Source organism: Garra rufa, chromosome 11 (genome assembly GCF_049309525.1).
Source record: "Garra rufa chromosome 11, GarRuf1.0, whole genome shotgun sequence".
Lineage (NCBI taxonomy): Eukaryota > Metazoa > Chordata > Actinopteri > Cypriniformes > Cyprinidae > Garra > Garra rufa.
In genome coordinates, this window is record NC_133371.1 from 48403193 (window position 1) to 48419586 (window position 16394).

A 16394-nucleotide genomic window follows, 5' to 3' on the forward strand; every position below is an offset into this window, starting at 1 on the left:
TACGCATGGATGGTAATCTCCGGGATTAGAGTTTTGCCCTTTTCCACAAAAACTAAAACGTTGGCGACAACGTTAAACATGAACGCAACTTTTCGTTTGATATAAATGTTGAGTTTCATTTCACACATTTACTTTCTCACTTTCTCTTCACAGGATTTGCGCGCCCTCCAGATGGATGCCGTATAGACGCTCCGAATCCTTTCTGCTTACTGTCATCCCGTTAACCGACTTGGAGGCGCACAAACACACGTGCGCGCGCGCAGCGAAAACCGACGCGCAATGCGTTTTGACATGTCACGCGCGCCCAAGAAAAAAAAAAACACTCGGCCGTGACTCAAACGCACGAGCTGTTAACGGCGCGCGCGCTTAATCCAGCGGTACGTGGGATTGGGCGGGAAGAGTCGGCTGAGGAAACACGGGATTGGGCGGATGGAAGAGTCAAACTGCTGCTGTGACTCAGATGAGGAGATGAATCCACATCACTTCACTTTACCTCAGCTGAACACCGGACGGAGTTTCTGATCGGAGACCGCGGGGAATCAGACCGCATTACTGACCTAATTGGAATTAACAACAGTTTCGGACAAAAAAGAAGAATATTAAGGAACACTGTACTATTAAACGATGGCTTTCATGGTGAAACACGTAGTCGGCGGTCAGCTGAAGAATCTGACAGGAGGTCTGACAGAAGATAAACCTGAAGGAGACAAATCCGAAGCCGCGGCTAAAGGAATGACACAAGAAGAGTTTGAGCAGTACCAACAACAGCTAGAGGAGGAAAAGTAAGACAAACCTTCATACCTACCTGATTTTAGCCGAAATCTGTAGATTTGATCACATTTTGAGAATGTTTTTGTGAGGCGAACGCTTAGGAGCGTTTGGAGAGGCGCGCATTTTTCGCGCTTCGTTGGATATTTGCGCGCGCGCGCGTGCTCACAGCTGCTCATTTCGCTCAGGGAGATTCCTGCTCAGTCAGATATGAATGATTTTTCACATTATTCTCATCTAGAGTTGAGCAGAATTGCATGTGTTAATTAGAATTTTACCTTTTAATCACGAATAGTGATTTAGACGAGTTGCTTCAGGCGCGTTTCAGGTCAATTCTGCTTTAGTGTTTATTTGTTTGTTTGTTAATTGTTTATTCTAGCATTTTATCAATTAATCAACACTCATAATTAGATTCTCAAGCATGTAAGCCAAAATACAAAAGCTGACAAATGTACCAAAGTACATTGGTATATGTGACCCTGAATCACAAAACCAGTCATTAAAGTCTTTTTTTTTTTTTTTTTTTTTTTTGTTGAGATTGTATGGTTTGTTAGGATAGGACCATATCTGGCTGAAAATCTTTAATATGAGGGTGCAAAATCTAAATATTGAGAAAACTTCCTTTAAAGTTGTCCAAATTAAGTTCTTAGTCTTGCATATTACTAATCAAAAATGATCTTTTCATATATTTATGGTAGGAAATGTACAAAATATGTTCATGGAACACAATCTTTACATAATATCCTACATAATTTATAATTTTGACCCATACAATGTATTTTTGGCTACTGCTACAAATATACCCATGCTACTTGGTCCACAGGATCACATATGATATGAATTTCCACAAACGTACCATGGTATTTACCAAGTTACTTCAAAGAATACGATGATATGTGTTCAAAAAAATCAATATTTCCATTATTACCATAGTACTATTCATGGTAGCCATTAGAACCAACATCCAAAGCATTTCTTGCGCACTTCACATGCTTTGTCTTTAGATATCAGCTCATAAAGCACAGACAGCCAATGCATGATCTTTACTTAATATCCTAAATGATTTATAATTTTTACCAATGCAATGTATTTTTGGCTATTGCTACCAGTAAACCAATCCTACTTACGACTGTTTTTGTGGTCCAGGGTCACATACGGTATGGATTTCCACAAATGTACCATGGTATTTGCAAGGTACTTCAAAGAATACCATGACATGTGTCCAAAAAACTCAATATTTCCATTATTACCATGGTACTATTCATGGTATTCAAAAATCAATATTTCCATTAATATTTCCATTATTCCAAAAAAAAATCATTATTACCATGATACTGTTAATGGTAGTGAAGTATAGATTCAGTTCTCTGCTGTACGCTTTGTTAAAATCTAATCATTCTGTAAGGACGCCTTAGGGGAAATGATTTTAATTAGTATTTTACTCCACTTTCATTCAATCCCCAATCACATATCCCCATTCACAAGACATAAATCTGACTTCCTTGCTCATGATGTATGGGGAAACCAAAATGTGAGGCCATTAGAACCAACATATCCACATCCAAAGCATTTCTTGCACACCTCACATGCTTTGTCTTTAGATATCAGCTCATAAAGCACAGACAGCCAATGCATGAACAGGTGGCCGTGTGGACACGGTTTGCATAACTGCCATATTTGGAAAATTCTGATTTCACAGACTTCAAATGGCTGTGCTGAGCTCATCCGCATGGTGTAATCCAACTCGTGTCCTCAGAGAGCAGATTTTGCAAGCTGAGACACCCGTGTGAACAGTTAGTTTAAGACTGTTGATTTTGACGGGGAGTCGTGCGCTTAATCTCTCGAATCGGCCCGACCACCGTGATCTTCTCAAAGGTTTGATATGGGGATTATTTTAACTAGTCATTTGTTATAGTGAACCGAGTGGATGAGCATCAAGCCACTGTCAGGACGAGTCTAAATCCCTGAGATGTTCCCCCTCCCGCTCTCGCTCGTACTCTTCTTCTCTGGTGAGGACTCTTTTAGCAGATGCTTTTCTCCAAAGCAGCTTCAAGTACACTTATCGTAGGCACGACCCCTTTGGAGTGAGCATTCAAGGAAGGGTCCTTGTTCAATACAAAGCAGGAATTGTCTACATGAAAGTAGGAATTGAACCAGCAAACTTCCAAATAGCAGGTCCTGAACATTATAATTTGCTGGTTGTTGTTCACTCGCCGTATGTCTGGTGCCCTTAATGCGTCCATTTTTTCATGACGTTTGCTTCAGCCCTGAAGATTTGTACTGACCTTTAACCTCACATGACCTTCAACAATACTTAACCAATCAGTCGCGATCCATCTTGAGGTTAATTTAACTTTTATACTCACATATGGTCATCTGTGTCAATGACAAATTCTTAAAAAAAAAAAAAATCTGAAATATTTCTGCTTTTATTATTAGCCGTGTTTGATAAGATACTGTCTTGTTTCCTGTAGCATAGAGGAATTTCCTTAATCTAAACTAAAACCATAAAAAAACGTTTTTCAAAAAATAACATCTGTCAAAAATAATGTTATTTTATAATAATTCATTTTCTATTTTATTTTTTAACATTTCGAATTAAATTGTTATATTTTCTGTTTTTTATTTATTTTTTAAATTTGAGTTACATTTTCTTTTGTTGTTTTGTCATTTTATTACATCTTAGTTTATTTAGTTTAAAAAAAAGTTACTTTTTAATATAGATTAAACAAAGTAAACAATAACTGAAATTTAAAAATATATATATTAAAAAACCTAAACCATTTTTTATTTCAGCTAGCTGTCAAAGCAACATTTCTGATCTGTTGAAAAATACTAAAAAACTAAATAAGCAAATGAAAAAATATATATAAAAATGTTTTTGTTTTTTTATATTTAACATGTATTTAATACAAAATGTATTTAAACAAAAACTAATAAAAAAATAACAAAATAAACAAGATTTTTAAAAGTTTGTCCAAAATTAGAAAATTGAAATAGGGGTATATATATTGTTAAATTTTAATTCATTTTTTTGTTTTTTCATTTTACAAAATTTGAGCTTATTTAGTTAAAAAATATATTTTTAAATAATAAATTAAACTAAGCAAACAATAACTGAAATTTAAAAAAATGATATAATAAAAAACCTAAACCATTTTTTATTTCAGCTAGCTGTCAAAGCAACATTTCTAATTTTTAAGTTGTTAAAAAATACTTAAAAAAAATAAATAAGCTAATTAAAATTTTATAAAAAAAAATATAGACATATTTATTTAATGTTTTTTAAATCTAACATTTATTTAATACAAAAACGATTTAAACAAAAACTAATAAAAATAACAAAATTATTAAAAGTTTAACCAAAATTAGACAATTAAAATAGGTGTGTGTGTATATAAAAGTCCTCAACCTGTCATGCAGATCTTTTTTTCACCTTAGAAAGGACTTACAATAAATATTCTATCCAAATTTAATTGTCATCTTTAGCTAATTTTATCAGTGCACAATTGCGCAATTATTTGAAATATTTTCAGCTTTCTAAATGTGTAGCAAATAACATTTAGCCTTTTAATGCTTTCTTTGAAGGTATTTATTCTGCGAGATTCTAGGCCACACAGAGGAAAGCAGTTTAATCCTTGAGAACGACGTTACATGGATCTCTCGCTGTGGACATAGATTCGTTTTAGTTCATGTTAAAATGAACAGGAACTTGTCGTGATGGAGAACAATAGTGTCACACGTAAACCTCGTTATTTGAAAATGTCCTAAAATTAGTCCTAAAACATGTCAGCCAACAATCAGCTGAGAAACAATTGTTGTTTAGACTAGAAATCTGACAGATGATAATATAAAGACGTTTATTATCTTGAGATCGACATGGCAGACTTACGTAGGTGGATAAATGATCAAAAGACCCTTGAATAACCCAGTTCATCCTCACATTAGCGTGTGTGTGTGTGTGTGTGTGTGTGTGTGTGTGTGTGTGTGTGTGTGTGTGTCACGTGCCTCTGTTCTCGTTTCTCCTCAGGCAAGAGCGAGACGCCAATTTTGCCCAGAAGAAGGCGGAGAGGGCGACAGTCAGGTCTCACTTCAGGGACAAATACAGGTTGCCAAAGGTAACAATTAATCACACTCTTTGTCTCCTGTCATCTGCCCACACCATTAAAACTTATAAACGCCTCGCTCGTCTGTGCCAAACAAACACAATGGGCTCTATCGCAGGAACTGTCACGTTTCACCCCAAAAAAACAAAGAATATCATGCAAAAAGATGCTTAAGTATATTTATTTTATTTTTTATCACATTTAATAACCCATTTTCCAAAACTCAGTAGTGTTCTGTAATGTGAAAACATTGAATCCCAATACTGAAATATTATTTTTATTATAAATGATCGTGCATAATGGTAATATTTGATGTACTTAAATTTAATTTGTTCATTTTAATTCAAATAATCATTATTTTTTATCATAAATAATAACCTATTCCCCCAAACTCAGTAGTGTACTGTAATGAGAAATTAAAAAATGACTATAATGCAAAAATATATTAATTGCAAAATGATTATGCATCATGGTAATATTTTGTGTACGAAATTTATGTTCATTTTAATTTAAATAATTATTGTTTATATCATAATTAATGCAAACAAATAAAATAATAATTACATGTTAAAATGTTTATACGTTATGTACTGTGTTTAATTTGTTGATTTTAAACTGTGATTTTTTTTAAGTCATAATTCATAACCCAATTTTCAGTACTCAGTAGAAACCTGTTATCATCATAATGCAAATAATGCAAGAAAATGTATTAAATGTATTATTGTAATTGTAAAATGTTTATACATAGTAATATGCATGTAAACACGGCTGAAGATGCGAAAAGAGGAACAGATGAAATGTATTAAGTGTAGGCCAGGTTAAAGAGATGGGTCTTTAATCTAGATTTAAACTGACAGAGTGTGTCTGCCTCCCGAACAGTGTTAGGTAGATTGTTCCAGAGTTTGGGCGCTAAATGTGAAAAAGATTTTGATATTCTAGGTACTATCAAATTGCCGGAATTTTGAGACCACAGCGGACCATTGCGTCGCAAAATGATTCACTGTTTCAAAGCGCTCCAATCGGATTGCGATTCGTGAATCATTTTGCGAATTGATTGATTCGAATCAAATGATTCGCGGTTCGATTTTAAGTCCCGATCTAATGATTCACGATTTGCGACGTTCCGATCTAAATCAAATGATTCGCGTTCCGCGCCGTAATCTGAAATGATGGTTCACAAATAATTATTCAGATCGACACTTCAGAGCATGAATCGGAACATGTCCGTGAATCATTTTGCGAATTGAATTATTCAAATCAAATGATTCGTGATTCGATTTCTAAGTCCTGATTTAATGATTTGTGATATGCAAAGTTCCAATCTAAGTCAAATGATTCACGATTCAATCTAATCTGAAATGATGGTTCGTGAATCATTATTCAGATCGACACTTCAGAGCATGAATCGCAAATCACTGGATTCAGATCAGGACTTCAGAGTGGGTTCGCCGAATCATTTGATTCACTTCGGAGTGCGTATCGCAAATCATTTGATTCAGATTGGAACGGGTTCGTGAATCATTTTGCAAATTAAATGAGTCAAATCAAATGATTCACAGTTCGATTTTAAGTCCTGATCTAATGATTTGTGATATGCAAAGTTCCAATCTAAGTCAAATGATTCACGATTCAATCTAATCTGAAATGATGGTTCGTGAATCATTATTCAGAACGAGACATCAGAGCATGAATCGCAAATCACTGGATTCAGATCAGGACTTCGGAGTGAGTTTGCAAATCATTTGATTCACTTTGGAACAAATCAAATGATTCGCAATTCGATTCAATTTCGCAAAACTATTTTTCAGGTTTTTTTTTTTTTTTTTTTTACAAATCCTTTAAGAAGATCAACCATGGTTTTACCATAGTAAAAGTGTAGTATACTTTGTAATACTTTAGTAGTAATACTTTGCATGTGCTTTGACTTTTTATTTTACTTTTTTATTAGTATATTTTGATTTATCTATTTATCTTTAGAATTTAGAAGACATTGTTTGATAAGTGAGATCTCTGATTGAAGTCCTCACATATGTCATTGATGATTCACCTTTTCCTTGGTTTTCTCATCTCAGAACGAGGTGGATGAGACTCAGATCCAGGCGGCGCGAGACGATGTTGAACTCCCGACCGAACTGGCCAAGATGATCGCTGAAGACAACCAGGAAGAGGAACAAAAGCAGTCCGTCCTGGGTCACCTGACCAACATCCAGAACGTGGATATGGGCCACCTGAAGGGCAAAGCTCAGGCCACACTGGAGGACCTGAAGAACTCGGCTGAGAAGTGCTGCCTCATGTGATCTCACCGCATCTTCACACCTGGAAGCGTTTCTTCTCTCCTTATCCCTGTATATCTCCTCCATCACACACACACACACACACACACACACACACACACACACACACACACACACACGCTGCCGTGTCTAACAACAAACATCCATATTCATATATCCGGTGTGACTTGTAGGGCAGTGTTTGTTTCATGATGCTGATATCGTTCTAGGAGTTTAAATGTCACGTGTGTTTCATCAGATATACGAGAATCTCACAAAAACATGCTCGGGTCACATTACACCTCATAAAAAATTATCATTTGCATAAATTATTCATCTTAAAGGCATAGTTGACCCAAAAATGACAATTCCCTTATTTATTCACCCTCAAACGAACTTTGAAGGACGTTGATAAGCAAACAGTTGACGGTAGCCATTGACTTCCATTGTATTTTTTTTCCCTACTATGAAAGTCAATGGCTACCAGCAGCTGTTTTCAGGTCTGGAACAACTTGAGGATGAGTAAATGACTAAAATCTCTATAATTTCCATTATGCAAGTGGAATTCCTTAGGTATTTTGTCTTTGGAGCACATAACGGCGAATCATTTGATTCACTTCATGACTTCGAGCGCATATGGCGAATTATTTGATTCATTTTTTGACTTCAGAGCGCATATGGCAAATTATTTGATTCAGTTCGGGACTTTGAAGCTCATATGGTGAATAATTTGATTCACTTTGTAACTTCGGAGCGCATATGGCGGTAGCCATTGACTTCCATAGTATTTTCTTTCCCTACTATGAAAGTCAGTGGCTACCAGCAACTGTTTGCCAACATACAGGTTTGGAACAACTTGAGGATGAGTAAATGATGACATGATTTTCATTTCTGCATGAACTATCCCTTTAAATGGTCCTAAAAAATACTCAATTTCTATTATGCAAGAGTAATTTCTTAGTTATTTTGAAGTGAAAAAAGAGAAACTCACAAAAACATGCTCAGGTCACATTCACCCACAAAAAATTTAGTTTAGCATAAATTGTTAATCTTAAAAGTGTTATCCAAAAACTAAAATTCTGTAATTTATTCACCCTCATGTTGTTCCAAACTAATTTTTAAGGATGTTAATGAGCAAACAGTTGACGGTAGCCATTGACTTCCATAGTATTTTTTCCCCTAGTATGGAAGTCAATGGCTACCAGCAATGGTTTGCTTACCGACGTTCTTCTGTTAAACACAAAATAAGATATTTTGAAGAATGTTGATAAGCAAACGGTTGACGGTAGCCATTGACTTTCATAGTATTTTTCCCCCTACTATAGAAGTCATTGGCTACCAGCAATGGTTTGGTTCACAGATATTCTTCAAAATATTCTCTTTTGTGTTCAACAGAGGAAAAACAGTCAAAATGGTTATTTTTGGCTGAACTATCCCTTTAAATGTTCCTAAAATATCCTTAATTTTCATTATGCAAGAGTAATTTCTTAGTTATTTGACTTTGGGGTAAAATAAGACATTTTTGGAGAATCTCACAAAAACATGCACAGCTCACATTCACCTCACAAAAAAAAGTTACTTTAGCATAAATTGTTAATCTTAAAAGTGATAGTTCATCCAAAAACTAAAATTATGTCATTTATTTACCCTCATGTTGTTCGACAGTTACCGGTAGCCATTGACTTCCATAGTATTTTTCCCCCTACTATAGAAGTCAATGGCTACCAGCAATGATTTGCTTATATTGCTAAGAATGTTGGTGAGCAAACAGTTGACGGTAGCCATTGACTCCCATAGTATTTTTTCCCCTACTATGGAAGTCAGTGGCTACCGGCAATTGTTGGTTCCCAAACATTCTTCAGAACATTTTCTAATGTGTTCAACATTGGAAAGACACTCAAAATGTTTTATTTTTGAGTTAACTTTCCCTTTAATGGTTCTAAAATGTGACCCTGGACCTGGTCTTAAGTAGAACAGGTATATTTGTAGCAATAGGCAAAAATACATTGTATGGGTCAAAATGATCGATTTAATGGCAAAAATCATTAGGAAGTTATTTTGTAAATTTCCTATCATAAATATATAAAAACTTAATTTTTGATGAGTAATATGCATTGCCAAGAACTTCATTTGAACAACTTTAATGGCGATTTTCTCAATATTTAGCTTTTTTTGCACCCTCAGATTCCAGATTTGCAAATATTGTCCTATTCTAACAAACCAGCTTGTTTATTCGTCTTTCCAGATGACAAAAATTCACCCTTAAGACTGGTTTTGTTGTCCAAGGTCACAAATATCCTTCAGTCTCGTTATGCAAGTGTAATTTGGTAGTTATTTAGACTCTGGGGTGAAATATGACATGTTCCCAACATGTTTCTGGAGATTCACTCATCCAAACCAGACCTGCTCCGATCTGAAGGTGTTTATTACAGCAGTAGCAACTTCGGGGAGTCTTGAAGGCCTTATGAGAGCAAGAAACGGAGGCAGAACCCAGATTCCCTTGACCTTTGACCTTTCATTGAGTGGTGCCGTTTTGTGCAGGTGGTTTGGTGTCGTCGTGATGCAGATGTCCACCTTTTTCTTTCTGGTTGTTCCCTCTTATGGAGACTGAAAGTAATGGTTTGCAATGCTCTGCTGCTGAGGTGAGCGTCTGAATGAAGGTTTTATTACGATTCTGTCTGATTCTGCGTCTGTTCGAATGAAGCCGTGCACGGATCGGGTTATAAAAGCTGCAAACAATAATAAGCAATATTTCCATCTCTGATCTACAGAGCGATTAATGTGAAGGGTTGAATTGACTTTCCTGTTTATTTTATTTATTAGATTGTTATATATTTATTAATGGCAAGAAAGTCTTTTGTCGTTTATTTTACTTATGCCCTTTGATAGTTGTTTCCGCTCTGGACTGCATAAGTAACGTAATTACCAATGTAATGCATTTATGTAATTATTCTTCTGTAATTTCCAGACCTTGCTGATTTTTGACTGTTGAAACTGTAATAAATATATTTGTATAAAGATGCCTGTGATATAATTTCAGCCTTTGTGTGATGTTTCCACAGCGCAGGCACCGCAGCACCATTTCTGACCACTAGATGGAGACATTGGATACGAGTCAAACACTTCAGTTTCAAACACTTTCAGCTTTCTTGAAGTGTTTGTTATATAGGTGGGTTGTTGACTTAACAAGTAAGTGTTTGCAAACTTTAGGAAAATGCATTTCTTTTAAGCAAAACACATTTTTTTTTCATGCATTGATGACTTTTTGGTTTATTTTTTTTGGCTCTTGTCACCAGAGCTGGGTAGATTACTTACTAATTGAAATCTGTTATTGATTCCAAAGTTTTTAGTAACAACATGAAGTGCATTAAACATTATGGTACGTCAAGGTTTCCCAAAATGGTATTCGTGAAGGAAATGCAGGGGGTTTTATGAGTTTAATGAAAAACTAATAGTTAAATTCAAATAAATAATTTCTAAAATAAAAAAAAAAAACTATTTTATTTGTTTATTTGCATGTCATGTGGTCATAACCAATGTCCAAGAACCAATGAACATGCACATGTGATACTTAATTATGAAAATATGTATTCTAAAATGTCCTTTAAGTACGTATATTAGATTATAGAGGATCAGATGACAAAAAAGTTGGTGCATTTGTGCACTTTATTGTGTATTTTGATGATATATAAATGCATTAGTAAATATCCTACAGTGATAGTTCTAATAAAAATCAATGTGTTCATCAGTAGAAAAGTAACTGTAGTCTGGTTACGAGTATTTTAAAAGTACTTATGTACTTATGTAATTCAGATTACATTTCATCATTACATGTTTTTTCAGAATAAACCACAATAAAAACATGATTTTGGAACATTTAAAAAAACAGTTATCTGTCTCTCATTAAAAAATGCATGCAACGCAATTATACAACAATTAGAAACAGATGTTCTTTATAAGCATTTTAGATGCACTATATCCTGTTAAAACTTGTCATGTCAACTACCCATGTGTACTTTAGTGTACAAAAATATGTATTTTTATTCTCTGGACACACATAAGCTATGTTCATTTGCAAAAACATAACTTGTTTTAAACAATTTTCATAAATCATTGTTTTTGTTTTTTTTCCTTGTGAATTCCAATTCATCTCAATCAAACTGCAGCTGGGTTATTTTGATTAAGTTAAAACATATTATTATTAAGTTATATCATACCAAAGCTTGTCATGTCAACTAACTATTTGTTCTTTAGTGTACAAACATTTATATATTTTTGATGTATTTTTAATCTCTAGACACACATTTTAAGGTTTGTTTTTGAAATCAACGTAGGAAGAGTTCATTTTCAAAAAAAGTTTTTCAAAAATTATGTTTTCTCATTGTGAATTCCAATTGATCTCAATCAAACTGCAATTGGGTTATTTTGATTAAGTATAAAAAAACTTTAAAATAACAGCTAACTAACACAATAAAACAATAAAAACATGATCAAATAATAAAAAAACAAGCAATTATACAACAATTAGAAACAGATGTTCTTTAAAAGCATTTTAGATGCACTATATCATATCAAAGCTTGTCATGTCAACTATCCATGTGTACTTTAGTGTACAAAAATATTTTGATAGTTTGTATGTATTTTTAATCTCTAGACACACATTTTAAGCTTTGTTTTTAAAATCAACATATGAAGAGTTTTTCAAATATCATGTTTCATTGTGAATTCCAGTTAATCTCAATCAAACTGCACTACTTGGGTTATTTTAATTAAGTATAAATGACAAAAAAAAAAATACAGCTAACTAACATAATAAAAAACATGATTTTTGAACATTTTATAAAACGGAGTGATCTGTTTTTGCAAAAACTTCATATATTCTCATTAAAAATGCATGCAAAGCAATTATACAACAATTAGAAAAAGATGTTCTTTTAAATGCACTAAAAAATGTCAAAGTTTGTCATGTCAACTACCCATGCGTACTTTATTGTACAAAACTATTTTTAATTTTTGATGTATTTTTAATCTTAAGACACAAATTTTAAGCTATGTTTTTCAAATCACCATAGATAACAAGCATTTGCTGTCAAACTTTTGGCTCACACTTTGTGTGACAACTAGCCCCGATCTTGGCTACACACGTTTTCCTCCACACTCAGTGGATGTTTGCGGTTTTGCATAGTTTTCCCACTCCAATCAGAGCCGTTTCCATCTGAATAGCGGAGAATCGCTGATCTCAAGTGCGCTATGAAAGGACAGAGCAGTAAAATACATTGTTGTGGAAAGTCTCTCCATTGATGGGCCTCCGGGATACTGCATGGCCAGTCGGACACAAAGAGGGTGAAACGGTCCAGAAAACACTTTTGTGAGCCTTTTCTTTTCCATCAGGGCGCGATTAAAACACCCCAAAGGAGCCCGAGAGCCTGGGGACGGGGGCTTGTGTCCGTTTATACAGGGGCTTGTTCTTGGGTTGGCGCTAAAGAGAAACAGATTTGTTTTTCTGTGCTTTAAATTCGAAGAAGTGGTTTGCAGATGTTGAGCTTCCAGCAGAGGAATGCGTCTCTTGCTCTCTCTCTCTAAGTCTCTGACGGGGTTTTGTAATCGAATGCAGAGAGAGACCACACAGCTCGCCGGCTTTCGTGAAATTTATAAACATTTTATTTATCCTGTACTCCGCGAGCTTTGGCAGAAACAGCGTTACTATGGAATCCCGCGTCTGTGACCAATAGAACAACAGAATGCGTAATGAAGAGAGGAGTTTTAGAGGGAGTTTTGGAGGAGGGGTCTCCGCGTAAATGCGCAGCCGAGCGTGAAAGAGCCAGAGGGACAAAGACGAGAAGCATGCAGCGTGCAGCAAGCCTCCAAGAGGAGAAAACACTCTCAGGATAGCATGCAAACTCTTTGAGAATAGATTGCATGGATAACCGAAGGCACGATGCTACTCTCTCGTGTTGCATTTCAAGTGCACCGGATTGACACAAACATGCACCTAAAGTGAGTTCGCAGGAGAAATGGAGAGCTCCGTTGTTTTAGTCCTACTTCTCTGGTTTGTGATGATGCTGGACGCTCAGATGATTTGCTGGAAGGCGTTGATCCGATGTCACAGTGAGCACGACTGCGAGCTCGCTTACAACCAATACCTGGCCGCGTGCGACGGGAACATCCGCGGAAGCAGACGCCAGTGTCCGAGTCACTGCATCAGCGCTCTTATCCGGCTAAACCAGACCTCTAGCGGGCCACACCTGGAGTCTTGCGACTGCGGAAGCGACCCGGAGTGCCTTCGGGCCAAACGGGCTATCGAACCCTGTCTGCCGCGGACGCATCCTGGCGGCCCCGACGGAATCGGTTGCACCGAAGCGCGCCAGCGCTGCGAGGATGAGCCTAGCTGTCAATCATCCCTCACCTCATACCTGTCCCACTGCGGACAGCTGTTCAACGGAAGGAAATGTTCATCCCGCTGCAAATCGACTATTGAGGAGCTGTTGTTTATGCCAAATGGCATGCTGCTGAATCAGTGCGTCTGCGACGGTCTGGAGAGGCCGTTTTGTGAGGTGGTCAAACAGAATATGGTTAAACTTTGTTCAATAGGAGACCATAGCGTCTCCACGGACCACGACGGGACGGACGATGCATATGAAGATGAGGATTATGAGAAACCAGAGAGCGAGGTGACTGATGCTGACACAGCGATGTCCTTTACAAGTGCATTGACTGCGTCTCAACAGGTTGTTTTGCTGTGCATTGCATTCGCTTTGGCTTTCGGACGCCTGTTGGATCTTTAGTTCCAGCTCTTATTAGCTCATGCTTTTTCCATGTTGTTTCACCTCAGTGCCACTTGAAGTGAAGACTCTGGGCAGACAGTGGACGCTCGTTGAGGGTTTGCACAGTGGATTTTCATTGTACCTGCATCTTATTTCAAATATTAGCAGTGCGCCAGGACATAAAAGAGCCAGTTTTGGGATCAAGTGCTTCTTTTAGGCCAAGAATGATGACAGAAATGGGACAGACGATGCATATGAAGATGAGGATTATGAGAAACACTGATGAAACGATGTCCCTTACAAGTGCTTTGACTGCGTCTCAACAGGTTGTTTTACTTTGCATTGCATTCATTTTGGCTTTCGGATGCCATTTGGATGTTTAGTTACAGCTCTCATTAGCTCATGCTTTTTCCATACTGCTTCACCTCAGTGCCACTTGAAGTATCTGAAGACTCGGATTTTCATTGTACTCACATCTTACTTCAAATATTTGCAGTGCGCAAAGACATAAAAGAGCCAGTTTTGGGATCAAGTGCTTCTTTTAAGAAAAGAAAGATGACAGAACGGGACAGACGATGCATATGAAGACAAGGATTATGAGAAACCATAATGCAGTGATGTCCTTTACAAGTGCATTGACTGCGTCTCAACAGGTTGTTTTGCTGTGCATTGCATTCACTCTTGCTTTCGGACGCCTGTTGGATGTTCAGTTCCAGCTCTCATTAGCTCATGCTTTTTCCATATTGTCTCACCTCAGTGCCACTTGAAGTGTCTCAAGACTCTGGACGTGTGTTGAGAGTTTGCGCAGCGGATTTTCATTGTACTCAAATCCTACTTCAAATATTTGAAGAGCTCTTTTCCAAAACGTGATAAACACCAAAATTAAAAGTTTTGAATGAGTTTGTTATGCCATTTTGCTGTGTACTGAACCTATTCACTGCTCCATCAATGTTTCATGCCAAATCGCTATATTTCCTTGTTTAAAATGTGCTGCAAGATGCAGTTCCTTTCCAAAACGCTATAAGCGGTGAACCTGTTTTTAGTCTAAATGCGATATGTCTTCTCGACCAATCAGAATTCGGTGAGCGTTCGACGCAATCCAACATGGCGGTGCTCTGAAGTGAGAGATGTTTGTGTTCAGTCTTCAAATTTAGTGCTTTAAACTCTAATAACACTTTTGTGCACCAGTGATACCTACACCTGTGCGTAGAAAACACTGACTAGACAAAGAAAATCACAAAAAAAAAAAGGTTTGTCAGTCAGGCCCTGTTTACACTAGTGCATTTTCGTTTTAAAATGGTGTTTTAAAATGAAAACAACGTTTTAAAATGAAAACCATCATCGTCTACACTAGCGTGAAATACCAAACAAGGTCGGCGACAATGCAAAGTGATGGCGCTATAGAGCCATGTGCTATTTAAAAACATTTTAATAGGTTTAACATTACATTATTAGCTCAGAAAATACGCTAATTGAACTAGAAACAATAAAGACCGGAAATGCAAAGCATTCTTTCAGTTAAGAGTCGGACTTACTTCCGCATTCAGGAAAAACGTCTATAGTCTATAGTAAACGTCTAGAGTCCCTAATGTCATATGTTGCATGTTCTCTTGTTTTTTTTTTTTTTTAAGACATAAATGAACAATGTTTTAGAAAAAAAGGATGGATTTGTAGCATTTTAAAAACAAAATTTAAATTTATTATTAATTTATAATCAACAGTATTGTTGTTTCATTTAACAATCATTGTTTAACATGTTCAGACTGAGCCATATTTTCATTGAATATTAACAAAATTTATGGGTCTAGGTAAAAAAAATGTCATTTTCATGAAAACTATTCAAATGGATTTATAGCGTTTTGGAAAAGAGCTGTTCATTTGCAGTGTGCGAGGACATAAAAGAGCCGGTTTTGGGATCAAGTGCTTCTTTTAGGTGAAGAACGATGACAGAACGGGACAGACGATGCATATGAAGACAAGGATTATGAGAAACCAGAGAGCGATGTCCTTTACAAGTGCTTTGACTGCGTCTCAACAGGTTGTTTTGCTGTGCGTTGCATTCGCTCTTGCCTGTTGGATGTTTAGTTCCAGCTCTCATTAGCTCACGCTTCTTCCGTATTGTTTCACCTCAGTGCCACTTGAAGTGTCTCAAGACTCTGGGCAAACAGTGAACGCACGTTGAGGGTTTGCACAGCGGAGTTTCATTGTACTCGCATCTTCAAATATTTGCAGTGTGCGAGGAACATAAAAGAGCTGGTTTTGAGATCAAGAGCTTCTTTTAGCTGAAGAGGCCCTTGGAAGCTGTTAAACACTCACACTTGGCTTTTATTGGATTGAGCTCTTCTTGTGGATTGGATATCAGGTCTTGGATATGAGGGTTTAACGGGACAGCATTTGACTCGAGTATCTCTAAAACTGTATGCTGGAAATGAACACAAGTGCCTGAAGGACTGTCTGTGTTCTGTTGGTGCTCAGCGTCAAGC

At 36.5% G+C, this 16394-nt stretch overlaps 2 protein-coding genes across 2 annotated transcripts in view; both read left to right on the forward strand.

Moving 5' to 3' along the window:
- Window positions 1–372: 372 nt before the first annotated feature.
- Window positions 373–10181, forward strand: cplx3b (complexin 3b). The gene is made up of 3 exons (XM_073851034.1): window positions 373–782; window positions 4799–4886; window positions 6947–10181. Exons 1-3 carry the CDS (start codon window positions 625–627, stop codon window positions 7169–7171), a joined length of 471 nt encoding a protein of 156 aa, XP_073707135.1. The 5' UTR covers window positions 373–624; the 3' UTR covers window positions 7172–10181.
- Window positions 10182–13121: 2940 nt separating this feature from the next.
- The window catches only part of LOC141345652 (growth arrest-specific protein 1), a 4790-nt gene continuing 1517 nt past the window's right edge, over window positions 13122–16394 (forward strand). Inside the window, exon 1 of the mRNA XM_073850538.1 lies at window positions 13122–16394. This exon is cut by the window's right edge and continues 1517 nt beyond it. Coding sequence (XP_073706639.1) covers window positions 13162–13932 — 771 coding nt within the window. The 5' untranslated portion in view covers window positions 13122–13161 and the 3' untranslated portion in view covers window positions 13933–16394.

Bases quoted from the DNA above. Each gene is read 5' to 3' on its own strand.
- cplx3b (XM_073851034.1), top strand. From the start codon at position 625: ATGGCTTTCATGGTGAAACACGTAGTCGGCGGTCAGCTGAAGAATCTG. The intron at 783-4,798 runs GTAAGACAAACC...GTTTCTCCTCAG, and splicing joins CAACAGCTAGAGGAGGAAAA to GCAAGAGCGAGACGCCAATT. The intron at 4,887-6,946 runs GTAACAATTAAT...TTCTCATCTCAG, and splicing joins ACAAATACAGGTTGCCAAAG to AACGAGGTGGATGAGACTCA.